The sequence below is a fragment of the Calonectris borealis genome, chromosome 17 (genome assembly GCF_964195595.1).
Source record: "Calonectris borealis chromosome 17, bCalBor7.hap1.2, whole genome shotgun sequence".
In the NCBI taxonomy this organism is placed as follows: Eukaryota; Metazoa; Chordata; class Aves; order Procellariiformes; family Procellariidae; genus Calonectris; species Calonectris borealis.
The window spans coordinates 16,941,289-16,959,899 of record NC_134328.1 but is presented as its reverse complement, the minus strand read 5'-3'; the positions used below and the strand labels follow the sequence as shown (position 1 = coordinate 16,959,899).

Below are 18,611 nucleotides of genomic sequence, written 5' to 3'. Positions count from 1 at the left end.
CCCTCCTCCCAAGCCCTCTCCCCAGCTCGTTTCTGCCCTGGGAGGACAGGATCCGTCCTGGGAGGAGCGTGGCTGAGGGGGCAGAGCAAGGGCAGAAGTGTCCGGCTGCGGTTCCTGTCACAGTCCTGCTGCTCACTCACAGCGCGGTGGGGTGAGTCAGTGGCCTTTCCCCTCCCTGGACCGAGATTCCCTGTTTAGAGGGATGCCGAGACGCCCGGGGGATGCTCGGGGCGGTTTTTCCAGCCTGCACGTGGGGTGAAGACGTGGCATTTGCAGAAATGACAGCATCCCGGCATGGTGGGACTGCATGTGCTCCCACAGCCGGGCCAGAGCCGACCCTGACTCCGGCTGTGTGCCAGTGTGATCTGGCAGAGCATCCATCCCCCAGCACAGCATTCGTCTCCAACACTGCATCCATCCCCCCGCAGAGCATCCATCCCCCAACAAAGCATCTGTCCCTTTGCAGAGCATCCATCCCCTGACACAGAATCTGTCCCGTGTGCCCGCAGCCACCGCTCTTGCAGGCGCGAGGCCTCCGTGCCGTACTGTGCCATGCTGCCACATACCTGCTCCCCAGCCTCCCCCAGTACCAGGCCCCAGAGCTGTGGGGGTTTCATCGCCTTTATTCCAGGTGCAGAAGCGGGTGTTCCCATCACCCCATTCCAGAGATACCCCCACGGAAAAGGGGATCGCGGGATGTGTCCAGGGATGGGGGCCGGCGGTTTTGGGGCAGGTACATCCTGGGATCCACCCGGGCCAGGCACAGGGTGAGCCCAGAGTCACTGGGGGAGGGCTGGGGACTGGCTGTGCCCGGTTCGGCTGTGCTCCGGTACAGCTTGTGCTCCGGTATGGCTTGTGCTCTGGTATGGCTGTGTCCCGGTTTGCCTGTGTCCCTTCCTGGTTCGGCTGTGCCCTGGGTGGGCTGTGACCTGGCCCAGTTCCAGTGTGCCCCGCTTCAGCCCGTCCTGGTTCAGCCTATCCCGGTTGAGGCGTGCCCCGGTTCAGCCTTGTCCCGTCCCGCTTCAGCCCGTCCCGGTTCAGCCATTCCCGGCTGAGCCGTGCCCCGTTTCAGCCCGTCCCGGTTCAGCGCGTCTCGTCCCGGTCCGTCCTGTCCCGTCCCGGTCCGTCCCGCCCCGTCCTGTCCTGTCCCGGTCCGTCTGGTCCGGGTCCCCGCTCGGGGCGGCGCAGCGCGGCACAATAGCGCCATCTGCCGGCCCCGCCGCGCCGCACCGCCCCGGGCGCCTCCCGGTGCCAGCGAGATCCTGACCCCAGCCCGGCTGGAGGGGCGCGGCGAGACCCCGGCCCCGCAGGGACCCCGGGACCCCCCCCGGGGCCGGGGGACCCTGAGCCCATCCCTACCGGAGGGTCACGGGGGCCCAGGATCAGGCCGAGCTCAGCCCACGGGGACCCACCGGGACGGGGGGCTGCGGCGGCCGAGCATCCCCCGGGGCCCCGGGCTAGCGCAGGTGGGGCGTGGAGGAGCCCAGGTAGGTGCGGAGGTCGCTGAGGGTGGACGGGATGATCTTGGCGGGGATGGTCTCCCGGTTGAGCGCCCTGTGGGCGGCGAAGCGGTGGCAGCCCCCGAAGGAGTAGAAGTAATCCCCGCCCTGGCTGCCCTTGATCCAGAGCACGTCGATGGGGGGCACCCGCTCGGGATCCTCCTGGGAAGAGAGAGACCCCCGAGAGCAACGCACGCCCCGGCACCCCCCGACCCGCCGGTGCCGGGCCCTCGGTGCTGCGAGCTTCCCCGGCAGTGTCCCCAGGGTGGCAGGGGTCGGCGCAGGGGCCGCTGCCCCCGACACCCCGGGGGAGCGGGGCCGCGCTCACCTGCAGGGTCTCCACCAGGCTCTGCACCTTGCCCGGCTCCAGCTCCGCGGGGATGGGCCGGATGAGGACACGCATGGGCACGTCGTGCACGGCCGAGATGTGCTGCGTGTGGATGCTCCGGTCCCCGGCCTCCGCCATGGCTGCTGCCGGGAGCCGGCCTCGTCCTTCCTCCTGCCCGCTCGGCCGAGCCCGCCGCTCCGCCCCGAGCAGCACAGCGCCCAGCCGGGCCCCTCTGCTTCCTCCCGGGCCGGCCATGGCCATCGTCACCGCCACCGCCCCGCCGTTTTGCAGAGTCACAGTGAAGGGGCAGAACAGGCAGCGCCGGGCTGCCGGGACCGGTGCCAGCGCCGGCTGGCCTGCTGCCCGCTCCTCTCTGCCCCGGCGAGGCTGTGGTCGGGGCTGCCCTCAGCTCCCCTCCGAGCGGGGCACCCCTTGGCACGCAGCAGCTGAGCCCCCACCGAGGCTGCTGGGTGTGCTGGGTGTCCCCGTCCTGCCCCCCACCCCGGGGCTGTCCGGGGGTCTTGGCTCCCGCCTGGCCGTGCCGGGGCTCTAAGGATCTGTGTGTGTTGTCTCAGCTGGGAGCTGGGACGTGCCACCCGCCTGCCCGGCCATGCCAGGACTGTGTCCCCACCCCAGAGCCCCCTCCCTGCTGCACTGACGCCCGCGGGGTCCTTGGCGAGGAAGAGGCGGCATGAACCAGCCCCCGAGCTGAGCAGCGAAGCACGGAAGCTCTGCGGCCGGGCAGACACCGCGGTGCTCCAGCCCCGAATCTTTCTAGGTCATTTCTCCAGACCAGTGTCCCGAATGGCGGAGAGGCTCCCAGCAAGAACTGGGTCTCCCGCCCCACCGGCTGCCGCAACCGGGGCAGCCCGGATCCATAGCGGGGCCGTGGCACTGGCAGAAGGCTGCTCCCAGCCCCCTTGCCCTCGCTCCCGGGGGGCACGGAGGGTCCCCAGCCCCAGTGCTGACTCAGAAACGCGCTGGGTGACTCACTGCCGCGTGGGAGGGCTGGTGACGGGGTGGGTCGGGCAGGGGCTTGCGAGGCTCCGGGATGATCTTTTTGTAGGATGAATCCGGTGATGACTTCCCAGGTGAATTACTGCGCTCTCGCCTGCGGGGCAGCACCGATGTCACCAGGAGCGCAAGGCTCAGCGAGGGCTTTGCTGATGAGCCGGAGGCTGAAAATAATTTGCCCCTGCCTTTGGCACCCACCTGTGGGGAAGGAAGGCAGCAAGAGGGGTGGGGGGTAGGAGCGCCTGGCTGCCCCCGGGAGTGGGGGCTCTGCCGGGTTGTTCCCACCACCCCCGACCTGTGCCTGCGCAGGTGGGAGTAGATGCGAACGCGATGGCAGCCGAAATAAAATCGGCTCACTGAACCCTTCCCGTCCGGTGTGGCCGAGCCTCAGGGGTGAGGCTGGGGGTGCGTGAGCGTGGCTGGGCACCCCCCGGGCTGCCCGCTGGGCTCTCCACCCTGCTGCTGGGATTTCACACGGCGCTTTACTGCCAGGTCAATGCTCTGCACGGCTCACAGCCCTCCGGCGCTTTCGCAAGCGGGGTGGCATTACAAACCCACCGCTCGCCGCAGCAGGGGGTTGTCTGGCTGCTGCCCACTGGCTGCCGGGGCTGGCAAGGCAAAGCGGGCAGCGCTGGATGCTCCCGGTACATCAGCTGCCCCCCTCCCAACCGGCTGCCGGGGCCTCTCCACCCCTTGTTTTGGGGCAGATATTTTCTCCGTGATGCTCCTGCCCCGGGGCTGCCCAGGGCACCTCGGGACGGGCAGGCCGGCAGCTGGCTTCCCCTGTCCAGTGCTCACATGCCACCACTCACCTGTACAAATCTCTCAAGACACACGGTTAGTGGCAGAAATCCCTTTTATATCCCTGAATTGCGTTACAAGTAATACTGCGGGTGGCCGGTTCTCAGTAGACTTGTCTTACTGGGGGCTGTCGAGTACAAAACCTGGCAGAAAAAACCTATCATGCACGGGAAATTATTGCTGTAGTATCTGCTATTTACAGTATAGACAGGGGCAGAGGCACGGCGCTCTGTGCCTGCCTGGCCGAGGGACGCGGTGCTGCCGCGGAAAGGCACCGGCATCGCGGTGAAAGCCTGAACCGCTGCGTCCTCGCTGGTGGGGTGCCTGCGTGGCCAGGGCAAAGCTCTTCCCCTGCACGAGGGTCCGGGTGCGTGGGCACCATGCCATGGCAGCAAGGACCGTGACAGGGACGTCCCCGGGAGGCATCGAGCCCGCGAGCTGTGGCCGTGCCAGCGCGCAGGGAGTGCGTGTGTGCCAAGGTGGCAAGAGGAAGACGGTGCAGGGAGGAAGACAGCGCAGGAAGACAGTGTGGGGGTACACGAGTGCGGCCCCGTGGGGTGCCGGGCTGAACCCCGAAGGTGTCGGGGACTGGCACGGGGTGATGGGGCCATGGCAGCTCGTGGCCCGAGGTAGGAAGCGGAGGCGTGGGTTGGGCCCCGCTCCGGGATGCCGTGCGCGCGGCGCTTGCTCCGGGGCCGGTGCGGGGATGCTCCGCCGGGACGTTGCATAGAATGGCTGGTTTGTCCCCATCGGGCTGGTGCGGGGCAGGGAGCAGAGCAGGAGCCTGCGGCAGCAAGGAAGACGAAGGAGAAGAGCTTTGCCTTTGGGGGAGGCTTGCAGGGCGCGAAGCCTGGACTGCTGGGCCAGCTCCAGCCCTCCTGCCTCCGTGCCTGCTGCATGGTCCACTCTCGGGGTCCTGTCCCCGTCCGTGTCACCGCGGCTGTGTCCTGGGCACGGCGACTCTGTTGCAGCTCTGCCACCTCCTGCAAGCTGGCCCTGCACGGCCCTGCCAGACTTGGCAAATAAATAGTGAAAAGAATAAGTTATAAATAATATAAATAAGAACATTTAAATAGACTCACCCAAACTTTACGACTACACTGACACCCTCCTCCTGAGCGCAGGCAGGGGCGATGGCAAGGGGGCCGGGAGCTGGCCAGGGAGGGGTCCAGGCAGAGGCTGGGGGTGCACGGGGGGCGGTTGGGGTTTCGGTGCTGCCCCAGGGCTAGGTGTCCAGCCCAGCCGCCAGCATGGCCGTTTGTACGGTGAGGGGGGCTGCTCCTGCCCGGGGGGGCTGTTCCCCAGCCCATCGCTGTTGTGGGGGCCAGTCATGCCTGGCCAAGCCGGGAGCTGGGAGGCGGCGGTGGACGTGTCCCACGGGTCTCTGCCGGGCACCCCTCGCTCTTCCCCTGACTCCGGGGCTGCGGAGCACTGTGCCACGGGGCCATATCCCATGGGACCGTGCCAGGCAGGGGGGCATCAGGGTGCCCCAGGGCCCGGGCGGTGGGCTGCAGGGACCCCAGCCTCCAAGGGCGACTGGCAGCCCTGCCCTCCTGTCAGCCGCACTGTCCATCAGTCCCGCCGAGCCGTCAGCAGCACCAGCCCATGGTCCCATCAGTGTTAGAGTCAAGGTGAGGTTTTGCTCCTGGGGGGAGCAGAAAAGTGTCTTTTCTCCCCCGGGATCCCCCGGGAGGAGAAGCAGCAGCTCTAAATAAATAATAGTAATAAATTAAATAAATAGAAGCGAAAGTCACAAGCTGGGGGAGGAAAGTCTCTCCTGGGTCTGGAAGAGGTCCCTGGGTGAGTCCCCCGCAGAGAGACCTGCCTGGCTGCGGGGGGGCTCGGGGACCCACAGGAGAGGAGCCGGGTCCCGCTGCGGGCCTGACTGGATCCAGCCCCTCCCGGGGAGCACTGGGGCACCCTCCTCCCAGGTGGGGAGTGAGTCTGCAGGGATGTGTCCTCCAGCCACGGCGCAGCCACAAACCGGCCAGCTGCAGCTGCAGGAGAGCTGCCGCGGGGACCGGGACCAGGGCCGGGACGGGCATGGGAATGGGAACAGGCATGGGGATAGGAAAGGGGACAGGGATGGGGACAGGAAGGGGGACAGGGATGACGGGGATGTGCCGCAGGGGGCTGGGGGCTAGTTCCCTATTGCACAGCTGTGTTCGGAGCCCTTGAAGCAGGCGGACTCGTAGTGCTTGTTGAGGTACGACTTGAGGGCGAAGGTCTTCTCGCACTGCTTGCACTTGTAGTGCTTGAAGGCGGAGTGGGTCTGCATGTGGGCGCGCAGGTTGGAGCGGTCAGCGAAGGCCTTCCCGCAGTGGGAGCAGCCGAAGGGTTTCTCCCCGGTGTGTGACCGCATGTGGCCCTGCAGCAGCCAGGGCCGGCTGAAGGCTTTGCCGCACACGTCGCACTTGTGCTTGAGGTTGTGGGTGAGGACGTGCATGGCCAGGGCGGGCATGGAGACGTAAGCCTTGCCACAGGTGGGGCATTTCCTCGCCATCTTGCTGTCCAGGCTGCGGTGGGTCTGCTTGTGCCGGCTGAGGTTGGAGGAGGTGGCGTAGGTCTTGCCACACTCGGGGCAGGAGTGACGGTGGCTGCCGCGGCGCTGGCTCTCACTGCGCCGGCGCGACCGCCCGTCCGTGATGAAGAAGGCGTCCATGGAGTAGCTGTCCGTCACCGCTGCCTCTCCATTGAAGTAGCGGGCGGAAAAGCTGGACTGGGGGCTCTCGGGGTCGCTGTACTCCTCATGGCCGGGCGCATAGGCTGGGTCCGGCGGCGGTGGTGGCAGACCCTGCTTCTTGTCGGTGTCGTAGCCAGCGGGTGCCAGGCAGTGCTGGAGGTACCCTGCGGGGACGACACAGCAGGGTCACTGTCCCTCTGGGCCAGCCCCACTGGGGACGGGGGAAAGCCACGAGCCAAAAATGCCCATTGGGGTTGCAGAACCAGGCTGTCCCACCCACACCGGTCCCTGTCCCCGCTCAATCCTGGGGGCTGCCCCTGAGCACCGGAGCTGCCTTGTCTGCACAGGGGCTGAGTGTGCCCAAACTCCTGTCTGCATCTGCTGGCGGGATGGGTCCCATCCCACGGGGCTGCCCTGGGTGGGAGCCGGGGATGGGGCTGCAGGACGTCCAGCTGCGCCTGCCCGGTGCTGCCCCGCTGCCCCGGCTGCAGGCAGCCCCCGAGGGCCATTAGCCGCCAGACAGCTGTCGGTGCCGAGAGCCTCATTGTTCACCAGGGCAGGCACCGGTAATGAGCTCTGCTCCGTCCACCTCCTCGCCTCCAGAAATCCGGGGCAGCCGGGGCGAGGGGGAAGAGGCAGCGCAAAGGGGCTGGGAACGGCCCCTTGCCTCCCTCCGTCCCCCACGGGGGCTATTCCCCGGCGATGGGGCAGCACCTGGAGGCCAGCAGCACCCGGGCCCTGGGCTCCCACCGAGGAGAGGGACCCACGGCCTCCCAGATGCAGAGCGGGGCTCGGGTGCTACTCCAGTAGTGTCACCCCTGTGTGACATTGGTGCAGGTCTGCTCATGGCCCAGCTCTGGGTAAGGGACTCCTGACCCATGGCAGAGTGGGTGCCATGTGGGCATCCCTGTCTCTCCGTGCTGGCACACGAAGGTCACCACAGGAGGAGCAGCACAGCCCTCTCCCTGCTGGGCTAGTGGCCAGTGATCTTGTGGGACACGCTGCCACCCCAGGTCCCCAAAACTGGTCCCAGTTGGTCTCCTGCCTCGTGCATGCTGGCCCTTGCCAGCTGCTTCAGAGGACATGTCCCTGCTATTGGTGACAGCAGGGTCTATCGGGGGGCCCGGCGTTGGTGCATGGCCAGGCTCACCTGTGCATGCCAGCAGGGCAGCGTGGACACCCCACCCCAGCTGCAGCTGAGCATCCCCTGAATCCAGGCCCCCCCCTGCCCATGGGACCCCCGCCCTCTGCCCTGCTGACCCAGCTTGGGGCAAGCGTTTGTCCCATGGCAGGCTGGGGGTGTCTGCAGTGGGGAGGGGGCCGCGCGGTGGGAGCAGAGCTGGGCCCCCCCGTCCCCCCGCACCGTGCTGACAGCGCGGTCGCGCGGGCTGTGCAGAAAGCGCTCTGCTCAGCAATTTCTCACGCTGCCTCCGAGCATGCAGCAAGGTTATTTCCAGGAGAGCAGCGTCGGCAGCTTCTGCCCAGCTGCAGCACATCCCTCCCCCACCGGCTCTTGGCTCCTGATGGGGGGGAAGCAGAGGACCCCCCCGGGCCTTGCACCCCTGCCCCCGGCAGGGAAAGCCCACTAAAGGCTGGGGAACAGCGAGCAGTAGAAACGGGGGGACAAGCAACACAGCGGTCGGGCAGTCTTGGCTGCCCCCCAGTCTTGTCCCCGCACCCAGCTCAGCCTCCCGGTCCCCGAGCAGCCAGGACCCGCCAGCCCACGGCTCGGGACGGGCCCCCCCGACCCCCTCTTCCAGGGCAGGTCCCTGGGCCACCCCATCGGGGGTCCCTGCCGAGCCCGGGTGACCCCCAGAGTCCGCTCCGGTGTCCCCTGGCAGGACGGGGCTCCGGGGACCCCGGCCACCCCCAGCCTAGCTCTTCGCACCTCTCCCAGTGTTGCGGGGAGGGAGTGCCCCCCGCCTCTCCCCCGCCTGCTCCCCGTGCCCCGCGGAGGCGACGGCCCCCACCGCGCTCCCGGGGGGGTCGGGGCACCGCTGCGAACAATGAAATCCGCAGGCACGGCGAGGCTCCCGCTCCCCCGCCTGCCCCCCCGCCTGCCCCCGCAGCCCGGCTGCTCCGTGCCCCCCAAAACTTGTCGTGGGAAGGAGCCGGCCTCGCTGCACCCCGGGCGTGGGGGGAGCGTGGGCCGCCCACGGGGGCTGCCGCTGTCACGCAGGGGATGTTTCCCCAAGGACCAACTTCGGCAGGGGCCGGTGGCCCCGGAGCGGGGGACAAGGCGAGGAGGGACGACCCCCCCTCCCGCCGCCCCGCTGCACCCCCCGCACGACGCCCGGCTGCGGGACACAACGCCGGGGACCCCCGCCCCGTCCTGCCCCACGTCCCCCGCGTCCCCCGTCCCTCCCCCCCCGGCTCCCCGGTGCCCCGCCGGGCGCACACACAATAGCGGCGGGGGGGCCCCCCGGAGCCCCCGGCCCCGCACTCACCATCGCCGGCGGCGGGGCCGGGCAGCGCGTAGGGGGGCTCCAGGGGGGCGTAGGGGGGCGCGGGGGCCCCGGCGGCCGGGAACGCCTCCGCCTTCAGCTTCTTCACCAGGAAGGAGCGGGGCATGGCGGGGCCGGGCCGGCGCGCTCAGCACTGGACAGCTCCGGTACCGGCACCGCCACCGGCCCCGGCACCGGCCCCCGCCCCGCCCCGCCCCGGCCCCGCGCTGCGCCCGGCGCTCCGGCCCCGGCTGTGCGGGCGGCGAGGCGCGGGGAGCCGAGTGCGAGGGGCGGGGAGGCAGGCAGGCAGCAGGGCGGCGAGGAGGAGGAGGAGGAGGTGGAGGAGGAGGGAGGAGGAGGAGGAGGAGGGGGAGGAAGGCAGGCGGCCGGGGGGAGGGGGGCCGCTCCACCCGGCCGCGCCCGGAGACCCCCGGAGCCCCCCGAGCCGCCGGCAGCGCCGGGCGCCCCGGGCATCACGGCAGTGTGGGGTCCCCGGTCCCTCCCCCCGGTTCCTCCCCCGGCCACGGACAATGGGGACACGCGGGGACGGGGGGGGGGGGTGGGACACACCGCTGCCTCCTACCGCCTTTGTCTCCCTGCCGCCAGCCCCCGGGGCCTGCGAAGGACGGGGCTGCAGGGCGGGGGTCCCCATCCCTGTCCCTTGTCCCTTGTCTCCATCCCTGTCCCCTGTCCCTGTCCCTGTTTCTTGCCCCTTTCTCCTGTCCCTATCCTTGCTTCCTGTTCCTATCCCTGTTCCCTGTCCCCATTCCTGTCCCTCTTCCTTGTCCTCATCTGTCCCCTGTCCCTTCCCACTGATTCCTTTCCCTTTCCCTTGCCCCTTCCCCTGTCCCTTGCTCTCCCTCCCCATCCCTATCCCCTCTTCCCTGCCCTCACCTCTCTCCCACCTCTGTCCCTTCCCCCCTCCCCATTCCTCTTCCCTGTCCCTTTTCCCACCTTCTCCCTTTTTCCCATGTCCCCATCCCCATCGCTGTCCCCGGGGAAGCACCGTGACCTTCGCAGCCCACAACAATAGCCGGGCTCGTGGCGATGCATTGTTCCCTCCCGGAGCCCCCGCTCCCCCGCCTCCCCTCGCCGCTGCTCCGCTGCTGCTCTCCCCAGAGCAGGATGAGGCCCCGGTCCTGCAGGCAGGCGGTGGCCCCGGGGCTGGCTCTCCCTGGGGCTGTGCCGGCCAGGGGCTGGCGGGTGACACTGAGACCTGGCTGGCAGCGGGCCCTGCTCTCCCCGAGCCCCGTGCTATGCCGAGAGCATTGTAGCACTTAACTAAGGACAGTCCCTCATCTGTCACTGCAGGCAGAGCGCTGGCATGGCCAGCACAGGGCAGCCCTGGGCAGCCCTGGCCTCGGAAGGCACCAGCCCCTTTGGCCGGGCACGTGGCATCGGGCCTGGGGGCGAAAAGCAGCACCCCCGTGGCCAGCACCCCGGGCCTGCCTGCTCACAGCCGTGTCTGCTCCTTCAGCCGTGCTCAGAGCCAGGGCTGGGGCCATTCCTGCAGCGCATCACAGCCACTCACTGCTTTGTGTGGCACCCCACAGCCCAGAGCATCCCACAGCCCACAGCATCCCACAGCATCCCACAACCTGGGGCATCCCACAGCCCACAGCATCCCACAGCATCCCACAGCCCAGGGCATCCCACAGCCCACAGCATCCCACAGCATCCCACAGCCCTAGGTAGAGCATAGCCCACAGCATCCCACATCCCACAGGATCCCACAGCCCACAGGATCCCACAGCCCACAGCATCCTAGACCCCAGGGCATCCCACATCCCACAGCATCCCACATCCCCCATCCCCCCGCAGCCCACCCCGCCACGCCTGCTCCCGGGGCTGGGGGTCCCGGGGCTGCTCCCCACGTGGGCTGGGGTCTCGCCTCCCCCCTCCCGCAGCGCTCGGCCGGGGCTCGCAGGCTGCGACACGAGTCCCATCTGGCCCCGCAGCGCAGCCCTGACGTCAGGGCTCTGCCAAGTTCAAGGTCACCTCTCCCAGAGGGCCGCGGCCCTGGGGGGATGTCGCCTGCCGGGCTGCTCCCGGCGTCCCCCCCCGCGCACCGGGCTCCCGGCCTCCGCTCCCTGATTTATTTATCCGCGCGTGTGCCGTTTCTCTCCTTGAAGGCACGTTTGCAGAACGGGCGATTACTTACGCCCTAGTTGGGCCGGGCCTGCCTGCCTGCCTGCCTGCCCGCTGCCCTGGGATTTTGTCTCTCTCCAGGCTGTGGTGTAATAAGGGAGGTAATTAAGTGTAAAAGACAGGGGGAGAGAGGGCTGGGAGAGGGGGAATAGGAACCCGGCTCCTTTCAGAGGCAGGGGACTGAGATAATGTATGTTAATAACCTGCAATCAGTCCTGCCGAGCTGTGCTAATATTGCTGACTGCAGCGGCTGGGCCCCCCCAAACCTGCCCCCGCCGCGGTGGGGAGGGAGGGGAGTGCCAGAAGAAAGGCTCAGCCTTTCTCCTCCGCTGCGGCCGGGCGAGGGCTGAATTCGTGCCTTCCTGAGCAGCTGTATGGAAATAATTCCCATTGGAGGTGATTGTTTCCCCGGCAAGAGGGAGGGGGCGGCGGGTGTCCGGTGCGTGAGGGTCTTTGGGGGGTCCCAAGGTCAGGAGCATCCTCTGGGGGTGCGGGGGGAGAGGGGCTGGGTCCCCGCTTCAGCTCACGGTCTCCCTGCAAGGACCATGGGACGCATCCCAAGCCGCCCCGCGGTGCCCCCCACCTCCCACCGGTCCTCAGCCCCCCTCCTGCCCCTCGTTCCCCACGGGGCCGGATCCTGGACACGTGGTGCTGTGGGGTCAGCCGGGGCTGCCGGGGGGATGGCCGGTGGTGCCGGGGGGCAGAGCCCGCTGCCCTCACTCCAGCCCTCTCTGCTGCCTGAGCCGCCGGCTCGGGGGGCTGCCGGCCATTAGCTATTCCAGCCACGTCCTTCCCGGAGGCGGCCGGGCCGCAGCCGGAGCCCCGAAGTGGCTCCAATCCGTGGCTTCGAGGCACGACAGGCGCGGGTCTGGCGCTGCCGCCGGCTCTGGGAGCAGATTGCCAGACAAAGGGCCGGGGACAAAGGCCCGGCTGCCTCGTGCCCCGGGGAAGGGGCGCAGGCGCGTGCGGTGTGCGGGTGCTGGCCCGGCCTGGGGGCTGTCGCTGCCCCCCGGCCCCCGCGCCCACCATGCCCTGGTGCCCACCCCCACCCTGGCTGGCACGGCCGGGGCGCAGTTGGGTACCAGGTGGCACAGTGCTGGCACTGGTCCCATGCCACCCCCCCGACTGTGCCCGGCACTGCTCTGGGTGTGGGGCTGTGCTGCGGCCCCTCTCTGGCTCTGCACCCCCAGCGCTGCCCGTCTCGGGGTGCAGCGGGGCTGGGATGGGGTGCAGTGGGGCACAGGGCTACAGGAGGGAGCAGAGGGCGTGGACAGGGCCACAGCAGAGGATGGCAAATGCCAGGCAGGTCCTCCCAGTCCCACTGTGTCTCAGTTTCCCCAGCTGCTATTGGGGTCCTTGTAAAAGCCCCCTGCCCCGTGTCCCCCCCGCGGTCCCTCTCCCCACGGCCAAGCTGCCTTTGTCCCCGCTCCCCGCAGCTGGCTGCAAACCCACCGTCCCGGGGGCAGCTGCCGCCTCTGCCACAGCACGGGGCCGGGAACGCCGCCGGGCGCAGCTGGGGCTGTGCCCACCCGCGGGGTGCCGGGGGGGCTTTGGGGCACGATGCCAAATGGCGTCAGACCCCCCAGGGGAAGGGACGGGACGTGGCCCCAGCCGAGCAGTACCCAGGCGGTGGGCATCGGCACAGGCAGCCCCTCCCTGCCCACCGGCATGGGGGGGCGCGGGCAGCAGGGAGGCCGAGGGCTGAGCAAACACCTTCTATTGCTTTGAACACGACAGGGACGCCCCACGCCCAGGCTGGGGACAAAGCCACGGAGCTGCTCCTACCCGGGGACCCGGCAGAGCTGGCAGGGAGACGTGCCCGCAGCCGCCCCAGTCCCAGCACTGCTTCCCGGCCCCCCAAAACTCACTGGTTTTGGGGGTGCTGGCAAGAGGGGCTGTCCAGGGGTGCCCATCCCGCTCACACCGGGCACTGCAGGCTGCAGTAGTCGGCGGATTTGAAGAAGCCGTAGACGTTGACGAGGGGGAACATGAGCAGGGCCCCCAGGAGGGAGCCCAGCTGCTCCACCGCCCCGTACCACACCAGCGCACTGTGGCTGTGGCTCCGCAGGATCACCCCGGCCATCACCTTCACGTAGGAGAGCATCCCGGTGAAGAGCACCCAGGAGAGGACCTGGTGGCGCAGGGGGGGAGAGCGGTCAGCAGGGCCAGGGATGTCCCCCACCATGGGGACGGGGGACAGCGCAGTGACCTCCCTGGGCGAGAGGGACCCCGTGACTTACGATGATGGCATCGCCCCACTGGGACTGCTGGAGTATCGGGCAGGGGCTCATCACCGCAATGGCCATGTTGTAGGTGCCGAAGCCCATCCCCGCCATGGTGAGGGTGCCCAGCAGGGCCAGGGACCTGCAAAAGACACATGGGTGACACCAGGGAGTGCTGCCAGCCCGGCCCCAGTGAGCAGCACAGACCCGTGGCATGGGCTGACGGGCTCCGTGCCAACTCCACCCTCCTTTCCCGGGGCGTCTCTGCTGCCAGGGCACCGGCACCCCACAGACCCTCTCCCACCCGGTACCTTCTCCCCCCCACCATTGCAAAGCAGGGGCCGTTCCTGGGGCAGAAGCCCCCGGAGTGCACCCCGCCGCAGCCCCCGGTGCCCCACTACCCACCTGCCGGGCAGGAGCATGGCCACGACGCAGGCGAGGGGGTTGGCCATGGAGCTGAGCGTGGCCGCGAGGTGGTAGGCGGTGTTGCCGTAGGGCAGGCAGGAGTAGGACTGCACGGATGGCAGGACCCCGTTGGTCAGAGCGCTCACCCAAGAGATGAGGAGGTAGATGAAGGTGAGCTTGGCTAGAGGGTAGGAGACCTTCTCCGGCAGGATGGCCCTGGGCCTCTTGGTATCCTTCGGGCACTGGCAGCCTCCGCTCAGCTGCGCGCCAGCTCCCTCCTTGGGGATCTCATCAAATGAGCTCAGCATGATGCTGCTGGGAAACAGCTGCTGCTGGGAGAGCTCCCACACCTTGGGCTGCCTGGCGAGGAAGAAGAAGGCCAGCAAGCAGGCCAGCATCATTACAGTCATGAGGAGGAAAAAGAGGAGGGTGGAGAAGTTGGCCGGGAGGTAGCGGGTCTCCAGCTGGAAGGTGCTCTCCACGGTCTCATTGCCGGTGGTGATGTTGACCACGTGGGTAACGTTGGCGCAGCTGGAGATGCCTGCGCCCTGGCCCAGGGCGATGAGAGCAGGGATCAGCCCGCTGAGCCCTTCGCCTATGAAGAAGGTGGTCAGGTACTGGGGCTGCAGCTGCATCATGAAGGGCAGGAAGGTGACGGAGGAGGTGCAGTCCACCAAGGCCAGGAAGAAGGTGAGGACCAGGAAGGCGGTGCTGTGGGGCTTCCCGGCGATGGGGGACGTGTAGTTCCAGAGGAGGGCCAGGAGCAAGCAGGCCACGACACCCACAGACACGATCACGTAGATAACAGCCACCTCCTTCAGCAAGCCGGGCCGAAAGCGGTGCATGAGGGTGACAAAGAGCGGCCCCACGTTGGCCATCTGGATGGTGATGGTGATGTAGGAGGGCAGGTCCCACTGCTCCGGCAGCACCGTCACCAGCAGCGGCAGCTCAACCCACAGCCCGTTGATGGCCACCCAGGAGCCCATGCCGAAGGCGCAGGCGAGGAGGTGGGTGAGCAGTGCCATGCTGGGTGCCCGGTCTGGGGGTGATGCTGCTGCACTGCAGGGAGAGGCTTCGATCAGCGGTAGGGTGAGACCCGACCCCCCCCAGACCCTGACCCTGGCCTCCCGTGACCGCTGCCTGCATTCCCCCTCCAGCAGGCAGGCAGGCAGGCAGGCAGGCAGGCGGGCTCCCCTTCCACACGCGGGACTCACAGAGCAGCATGGCCTCCCCCCGGCCCGGCCCCCCTTTGCCCCCTGCAAGCCCTGGGGACCCCCCTGCTCCCTGCGGGCGATGACGCTGCACCATCCTGCGCTGGCTTCGGGACCTGCTCGGCTCCACCTGGGCCCTGTCCCGGAGAGCTGGGGCTCGGCAGCGCCAGGCGCAGAGCTGGGACGGGACCCGCAAGGCATCGAACCTACCCCAGCTCTCGGTGCAGCTCGGCCCGGCCTGGCACGGGGTAAAGATGGCTCTCACCTGGGGGCCGAGAGGCCTGGGCAGCCGCTCTGCTGGGAACGGAGGCCTCGTACCTCCCACCGCATCCGCAGGGCAGGGCAAAGGAGCGCCCGTCTCCTCCCCGCCGAGTCCCGTGCGATCCCGGCAGGCTCCGGCGGCCGCGGGGAGAAGGGCCCCAGCAGCCCCACCTGCAAACCAGCCCCGGCTCACGCCGGCGAGCTGAGTCAGCCAGGACCCGGCCGCATCCCCTGCCCGCGCTGGGCACCGGCTCCCGGGGAGGGGGACCCCCACAGCCCACGTCCCCGCGGCCCCGTGCCCCCACCGTCCGGCAGAGCCCGGCGCCAGCCCCCTGCCGCAGCGCTGAGCCCGGCGGAGGAAACCCACGTCTCCCGGGGCTGAGCCTGGCGGGTGCCACAACCCACCCGCGGCTCCGGCCCCGCGAGGAGGCGTCGGGGAGTCCGATACGGAGCAGGAACCAGGAAGGAAGCGGGCTCCCGGTCTGACCGGTCCCTCGGCAAGCCCCGGGGCATCTCCCAAGAGGGAACTCACTGTGCTTTGGGGAACCGGCAGCAACACGCGGGCGGGAGCGAGTCCTGGCTGCCGGGGCAGTGACGTGAGGCAGGCACGTCACCACCTCCGGATGCAGATGGGTGACGGCCTGACCCCGCTCTGCTCCTCGTCCTGGTCCCAGCTGGCGGAGTCCCCCGGTCGGGGGGCGGCTCTGGGGACCCCGCACCCTCCTGCCACGTGCTCAGCAGCGGGGTCCAAAGCTGCGTTTCAGGGCGCCTGTCCTGGGTGGGGGGGTCCCAGCAGGTCCTGGGGGGGGATGCATGAGCTGTGGGGATGGTCGGCTGCCGGCACAGGGTGTGATGAGATAAAAGCGATAAGAAAGCTCTGAAGTCCTTGGAGGGATGAGCGGGGGGTCCCACTCCCGAGGGGACACTCGTGGCCAGAGGGACAAGTGCCTGGGGGCCAGAGGGATCAGCTCCGGTCCCAGCCGTCCCCCCCACAGGGCAGGGCAGGGACTGGGGTCAGCCCGGGCACGGGGGCACGGCCAGAGGGGGCAGGGACTCAGGACCCCCCACTCATGCCTCCCCTCCTGGTGGGTCCCCGGTTTTTGCCAGTGCAGCCCCCGTCCCCGGGTGGGCGCAGGGCTGGCTGCAGGGTCCCGCTCCCCTTTCCCCACCATCGAGCCCAGCTCGTCCCGTGCAGCCCGACCCTGGGCGCCGGGTGGGGCCTTTCAGCTCTGTCCCGGTGGCTAAAGTCCAATTGTGCCACCTCCAGCTTCTGGCCACCTCCTGCCCTCTCCCTGCAAACCCGGGGGCAGCCCAGCCTCTGCCCTGCCCAGGGAGCCACCGCTGCCCTCCGTCCCCACATACCGCCAGTGCCAGGGACAGCCCCATGCCCGCTGCTTGCTCGGCCGTGGCACGGGGTGCTTGCTGCAGCGTCACCGCTGGCCTGGTGCACCCCGGCTTGGCCGGGTGCCAGTGATTATTCCTGGCAGTGTCCTGGACTTTGCACTTGTCCCTGGCTAACCTATTTTAGGCTGCTTCTTGCAGGTGCGATTGTCAGCCGGTGACAGTGCCTGTCCCCACCAGGGATGTCTGCAGGGTCACGGGCTGTGATGGGGCCCCCGGGGCCCCCCGCACGTGGCAGCTGTCCCACCTCGGGTGCACTGCAGGGCCAGGCACCTCTGACCTCATGTCTAGCGAGATGGGACCAGGCGATCAGCCAAGCCGTGAGCTGGCAGATGAGCCACTTGCACTGGCCAGGAGGTGACACAGGTGAAGAGGCAGAGGCAAGGTCATCCCCAGCAGCACAACCCCCCCCCCCGCCACCTGGGTGGTTCTTCCCCAGCACCCACCGGGTGTCGCTGGGAGAGCGGGCTGCAGCCCTGCAAAACCTGGGGCTACCTTCTCCAGTGGCCTGCCTGCCCTGCCTGCCCTGCCTGTGCCTGTCCCTTGGGGGGCTGCAGCCGGCCCCTGCACCCTGCCCTGCTCCTGGCTCCATCCCTGCCCCAACCACGGGGTTGCAGCGGGGACAAGGGTGTCCCTGTGCCCCTGGGGCTAAGATGGTGCTGGCACAGCTGGGTGCCCACGGAATGGGCACGGTTTCAGGTGCTGCCGTGGTTGAATCCAAGCAGGCAGCTCAGCATCACCCCGGTGGGATGGGGGAGAGAATGGGAAGGGTAAAAGGGAGAAAACTGGTGGGTTGAGATAAAGACAGTTTCATAGGGAAAGCAAAAGCTGCGTGCGTAAGCAGAGCAAAATCAGGCATTCCTTCACCGCTGCCCGTGGCAGGCAGGCTTTCTGCCATCCCCAGGGCAGCAGGGCTCCAGCACGCCTGACGGTGACTCGGGAAGGCAAATGCCATCACTCCGAATGTCCCCCCTTCCTTCTTCTTCCCCAACTTTTATTGCTGAGCACAACATCATATGGTCTGGGGTATCCCTTGGTCAGTAGGGTCCCATCCGTGCCCCTTCCCAGCTCCTCGTGCACCCACAGCCCGCTTGCTGGTGGGGCGGTGTGAGAAGCAGAAAAGGCCTTGACACTGTGCAAGCCCTGCTCAGCAATAACTAAAAACATCCCTGGATTATCAGCGCTGTTTTCAGTACAATCCAAAACAGTCCCATACTGGCTCCTAAGGAGAAAATTAACTCTATCCCAGCCAAAACCAGTACAGGTGCCCAGGGGGACCTGGGAGGGAGCAGGTCCAATGTGCTGGGAGAAGCCAGGAGCGGGGGGCTTGGGCTGGCCCCGGGGCGGCTGAGGTCCCCGTGCATCCACAGGGATGGGGATGGGGGGGGGACAGGGAGGGGATGGGGAGGGGATGACGATTGTCCTGTGTTAAATTTGGCAGCACAAAGGAGTGGCGCAGCCGGCGGTGAGACCCTTCCCAAGGGCGAACGGCTGCAGTGCAGGGGCAGGGGAGCCCAAGGGGGTGCTGGGTGTGGGACCCCCACACCACCGCTTCATGCTCCTCACCCAAATCCGCCCGACCCGTGCTGCCTGCCCTGCCTGCGCGGTGTGAGACGGCTGTGCCTCCTCCGCCCCCTCCCCGTGCTGCAGCTGAGCTCCCGGCCCCCCGGCCCCTCGCCCCTCCGCACCCCCGGCAGATGCGAGCGAAGGTCCCAGAGGCAGATGGCAACATTTGGTAGCCGAGCGGTTCCGGCCACAGGACTTTGCCGAGCTCCGGTGACCGGCCCGCTGGGAAGCCCCCTCCCCGCCTGGCCAGGGCTGGGGACCCATCCCCAACCGCAGCCAGCGCAGGGCATGGGGTGCAGGGGGGCTCCCTGGCGTGGGCAGGGGTGCCTGATGGTGGGAGAGCATGGGGCGATCGGCAGCCCGGGAGAGCGGGGGTCCGTCCTTGAGCTCAGTCCCGGCAAGAGCCATCCCCTGTTATCTGCTTTCGGCTGAGAGCAGTGGGGACGGTCTTCCTGGGCAGGGGAAGGCTGCTGCTCCATTGCTGGGGGACAAGGGGGACCCCTCACCCCAGGGACCACCAGCCACCGCAGGCGGGTGGGTATGACCCCCCAGACTTGGGTGCGGGGACCTGCTGGCAGGTCGCAGCCGCTGGCCCCTGGCAGTCCCCCGGCCCCATTTGCATCCCATT

At 68.5% G+C, this 18,611-nt stretch overlaps 3 protein-coding genes across 3 annotated transcripts; all 3 read right to left on the bottom strand.

Moving 5' to 3' along the window:
• Window positions 1-603: 603 nt before the first annotated feature.
• SRXN1 (sulfiredoxin 1) lies at window positions 604-2,129 on the bottom strand. The gene is made up of 2 exons (XM_075166856.1): window positions 1,828-2,129; window positions 604-1,661 (listed from the first exon to the last, which is right to left on the bottom strand). The coding sequence occupies exons 1-2, from the start codon at window positions 2,086-2,088 to the stop codon at window positions 1,458-1,460; spliced, it is 465 nt and encodes a 154-aa protein (XP_075022957.1). The 5' UTR covers window positions 2,089-2,129; the 3' UTR covers window positions 604-1,457.
• A 3,653-nt stretch (window positions 2,130-5,782) lies between these two features.
• On the bottom strand, window positions 5,783-8,896 carry SCRT2 (scratch family transcriptional repressor 2). The gene is made up of 2 exons (XM_075166117.1): window positions 8,773-8,896; window positions 5,783-6,489 (listed from the first exon to the last, which is right to left on the bottom strand). Exons 1-2 carry the CDS (start codon window positions 8,894-8,896, stop codon window positions 5,783-5,785), a joined length of 831 nt encoding a protein of 276 aa, XP_075022218.1.
• A 3,763-nt stretch (window positions 8,897-12,659) lies between these two features.
• Window positions 12,660-15,181, bottom strand: SLC52A3 (solute carrier family 52 member 3). The gene is made up of 4 exons (XM_075166116.1): window positions 15,021-15,181; window positions 13,545-14,603; window positions 13,158-13,281; window positions 12,660-13,048 (listed from the first exon to the last, which is right to left on the bottom strand). Exons 1-4 carry the CDS (start codon window positions 15,083-15,085, stop codon window positions 12,836-12,838), a joined length of 1,461 nt encoding a protein of 486 aa, XP_075022217.1. The 5' UTR covers window positions 15,086-15,181; the 3' UTR covers window positions 12,660-12,835.
• Between the last annotated feature and the right edge of the window lie 3,430 nt (window positions 15,182-18,611).

Bases quoted from the DNA above. Each gene is read 5' to 3' on its own strand.
- SRXN1 (XM_075166856.1), bottom strand. From the start codon at position 2,088: ATGGCCATGGCCGGCCCGGGAGGAAGCAGAGGGGCCCGGCTGGGCGCT. The intron at 1,662-1,827 runs GTGAGCGCGGCC...CTCTCTTCCCAG, and splicing joins GCCTGGTGGAGACCCTGCAG to GAGGATCCCGAGCGGGTGCC.
- SCRT2 (XM_075166117.1), bottom strand. From the start codon at position 8,896: ATGCCCCGCTCCTTCCTGGTGAAGAAGCTGAAGGCGGAGGCGTTCCCG. The intron at 6,490-8,772 runs GTGAGTGCGGGG...TCGTCCCCGCAG, and splicing joins CGGCCCCGCCGCCGGCGATG to GGTACCTCCAGCACTGCCTG.
- SLC52A3 (XM_075166116.1), bottom strand. From the start codon at position 15,085: ATGCGGTGGGAGGTACGAGGCCTCCGTTCCCAGCAGAGCGGCTGCCCA. The intron at 13,282-13,544 runs GTGGGTAGTGGG...TGTCTTTTGCAG, and splicing joins GCCATGCTCCTGCCCGGCAG to GTCCCTGGCCCTGCTGGGCA. The intron at 13,049-13,157 runs GTAAGTCACGGG...CTGCGCCACCAG, and splicing joins AGTGGGGCGATGCCATCATC to GTCCTCTCCTGGGTGCTCTT.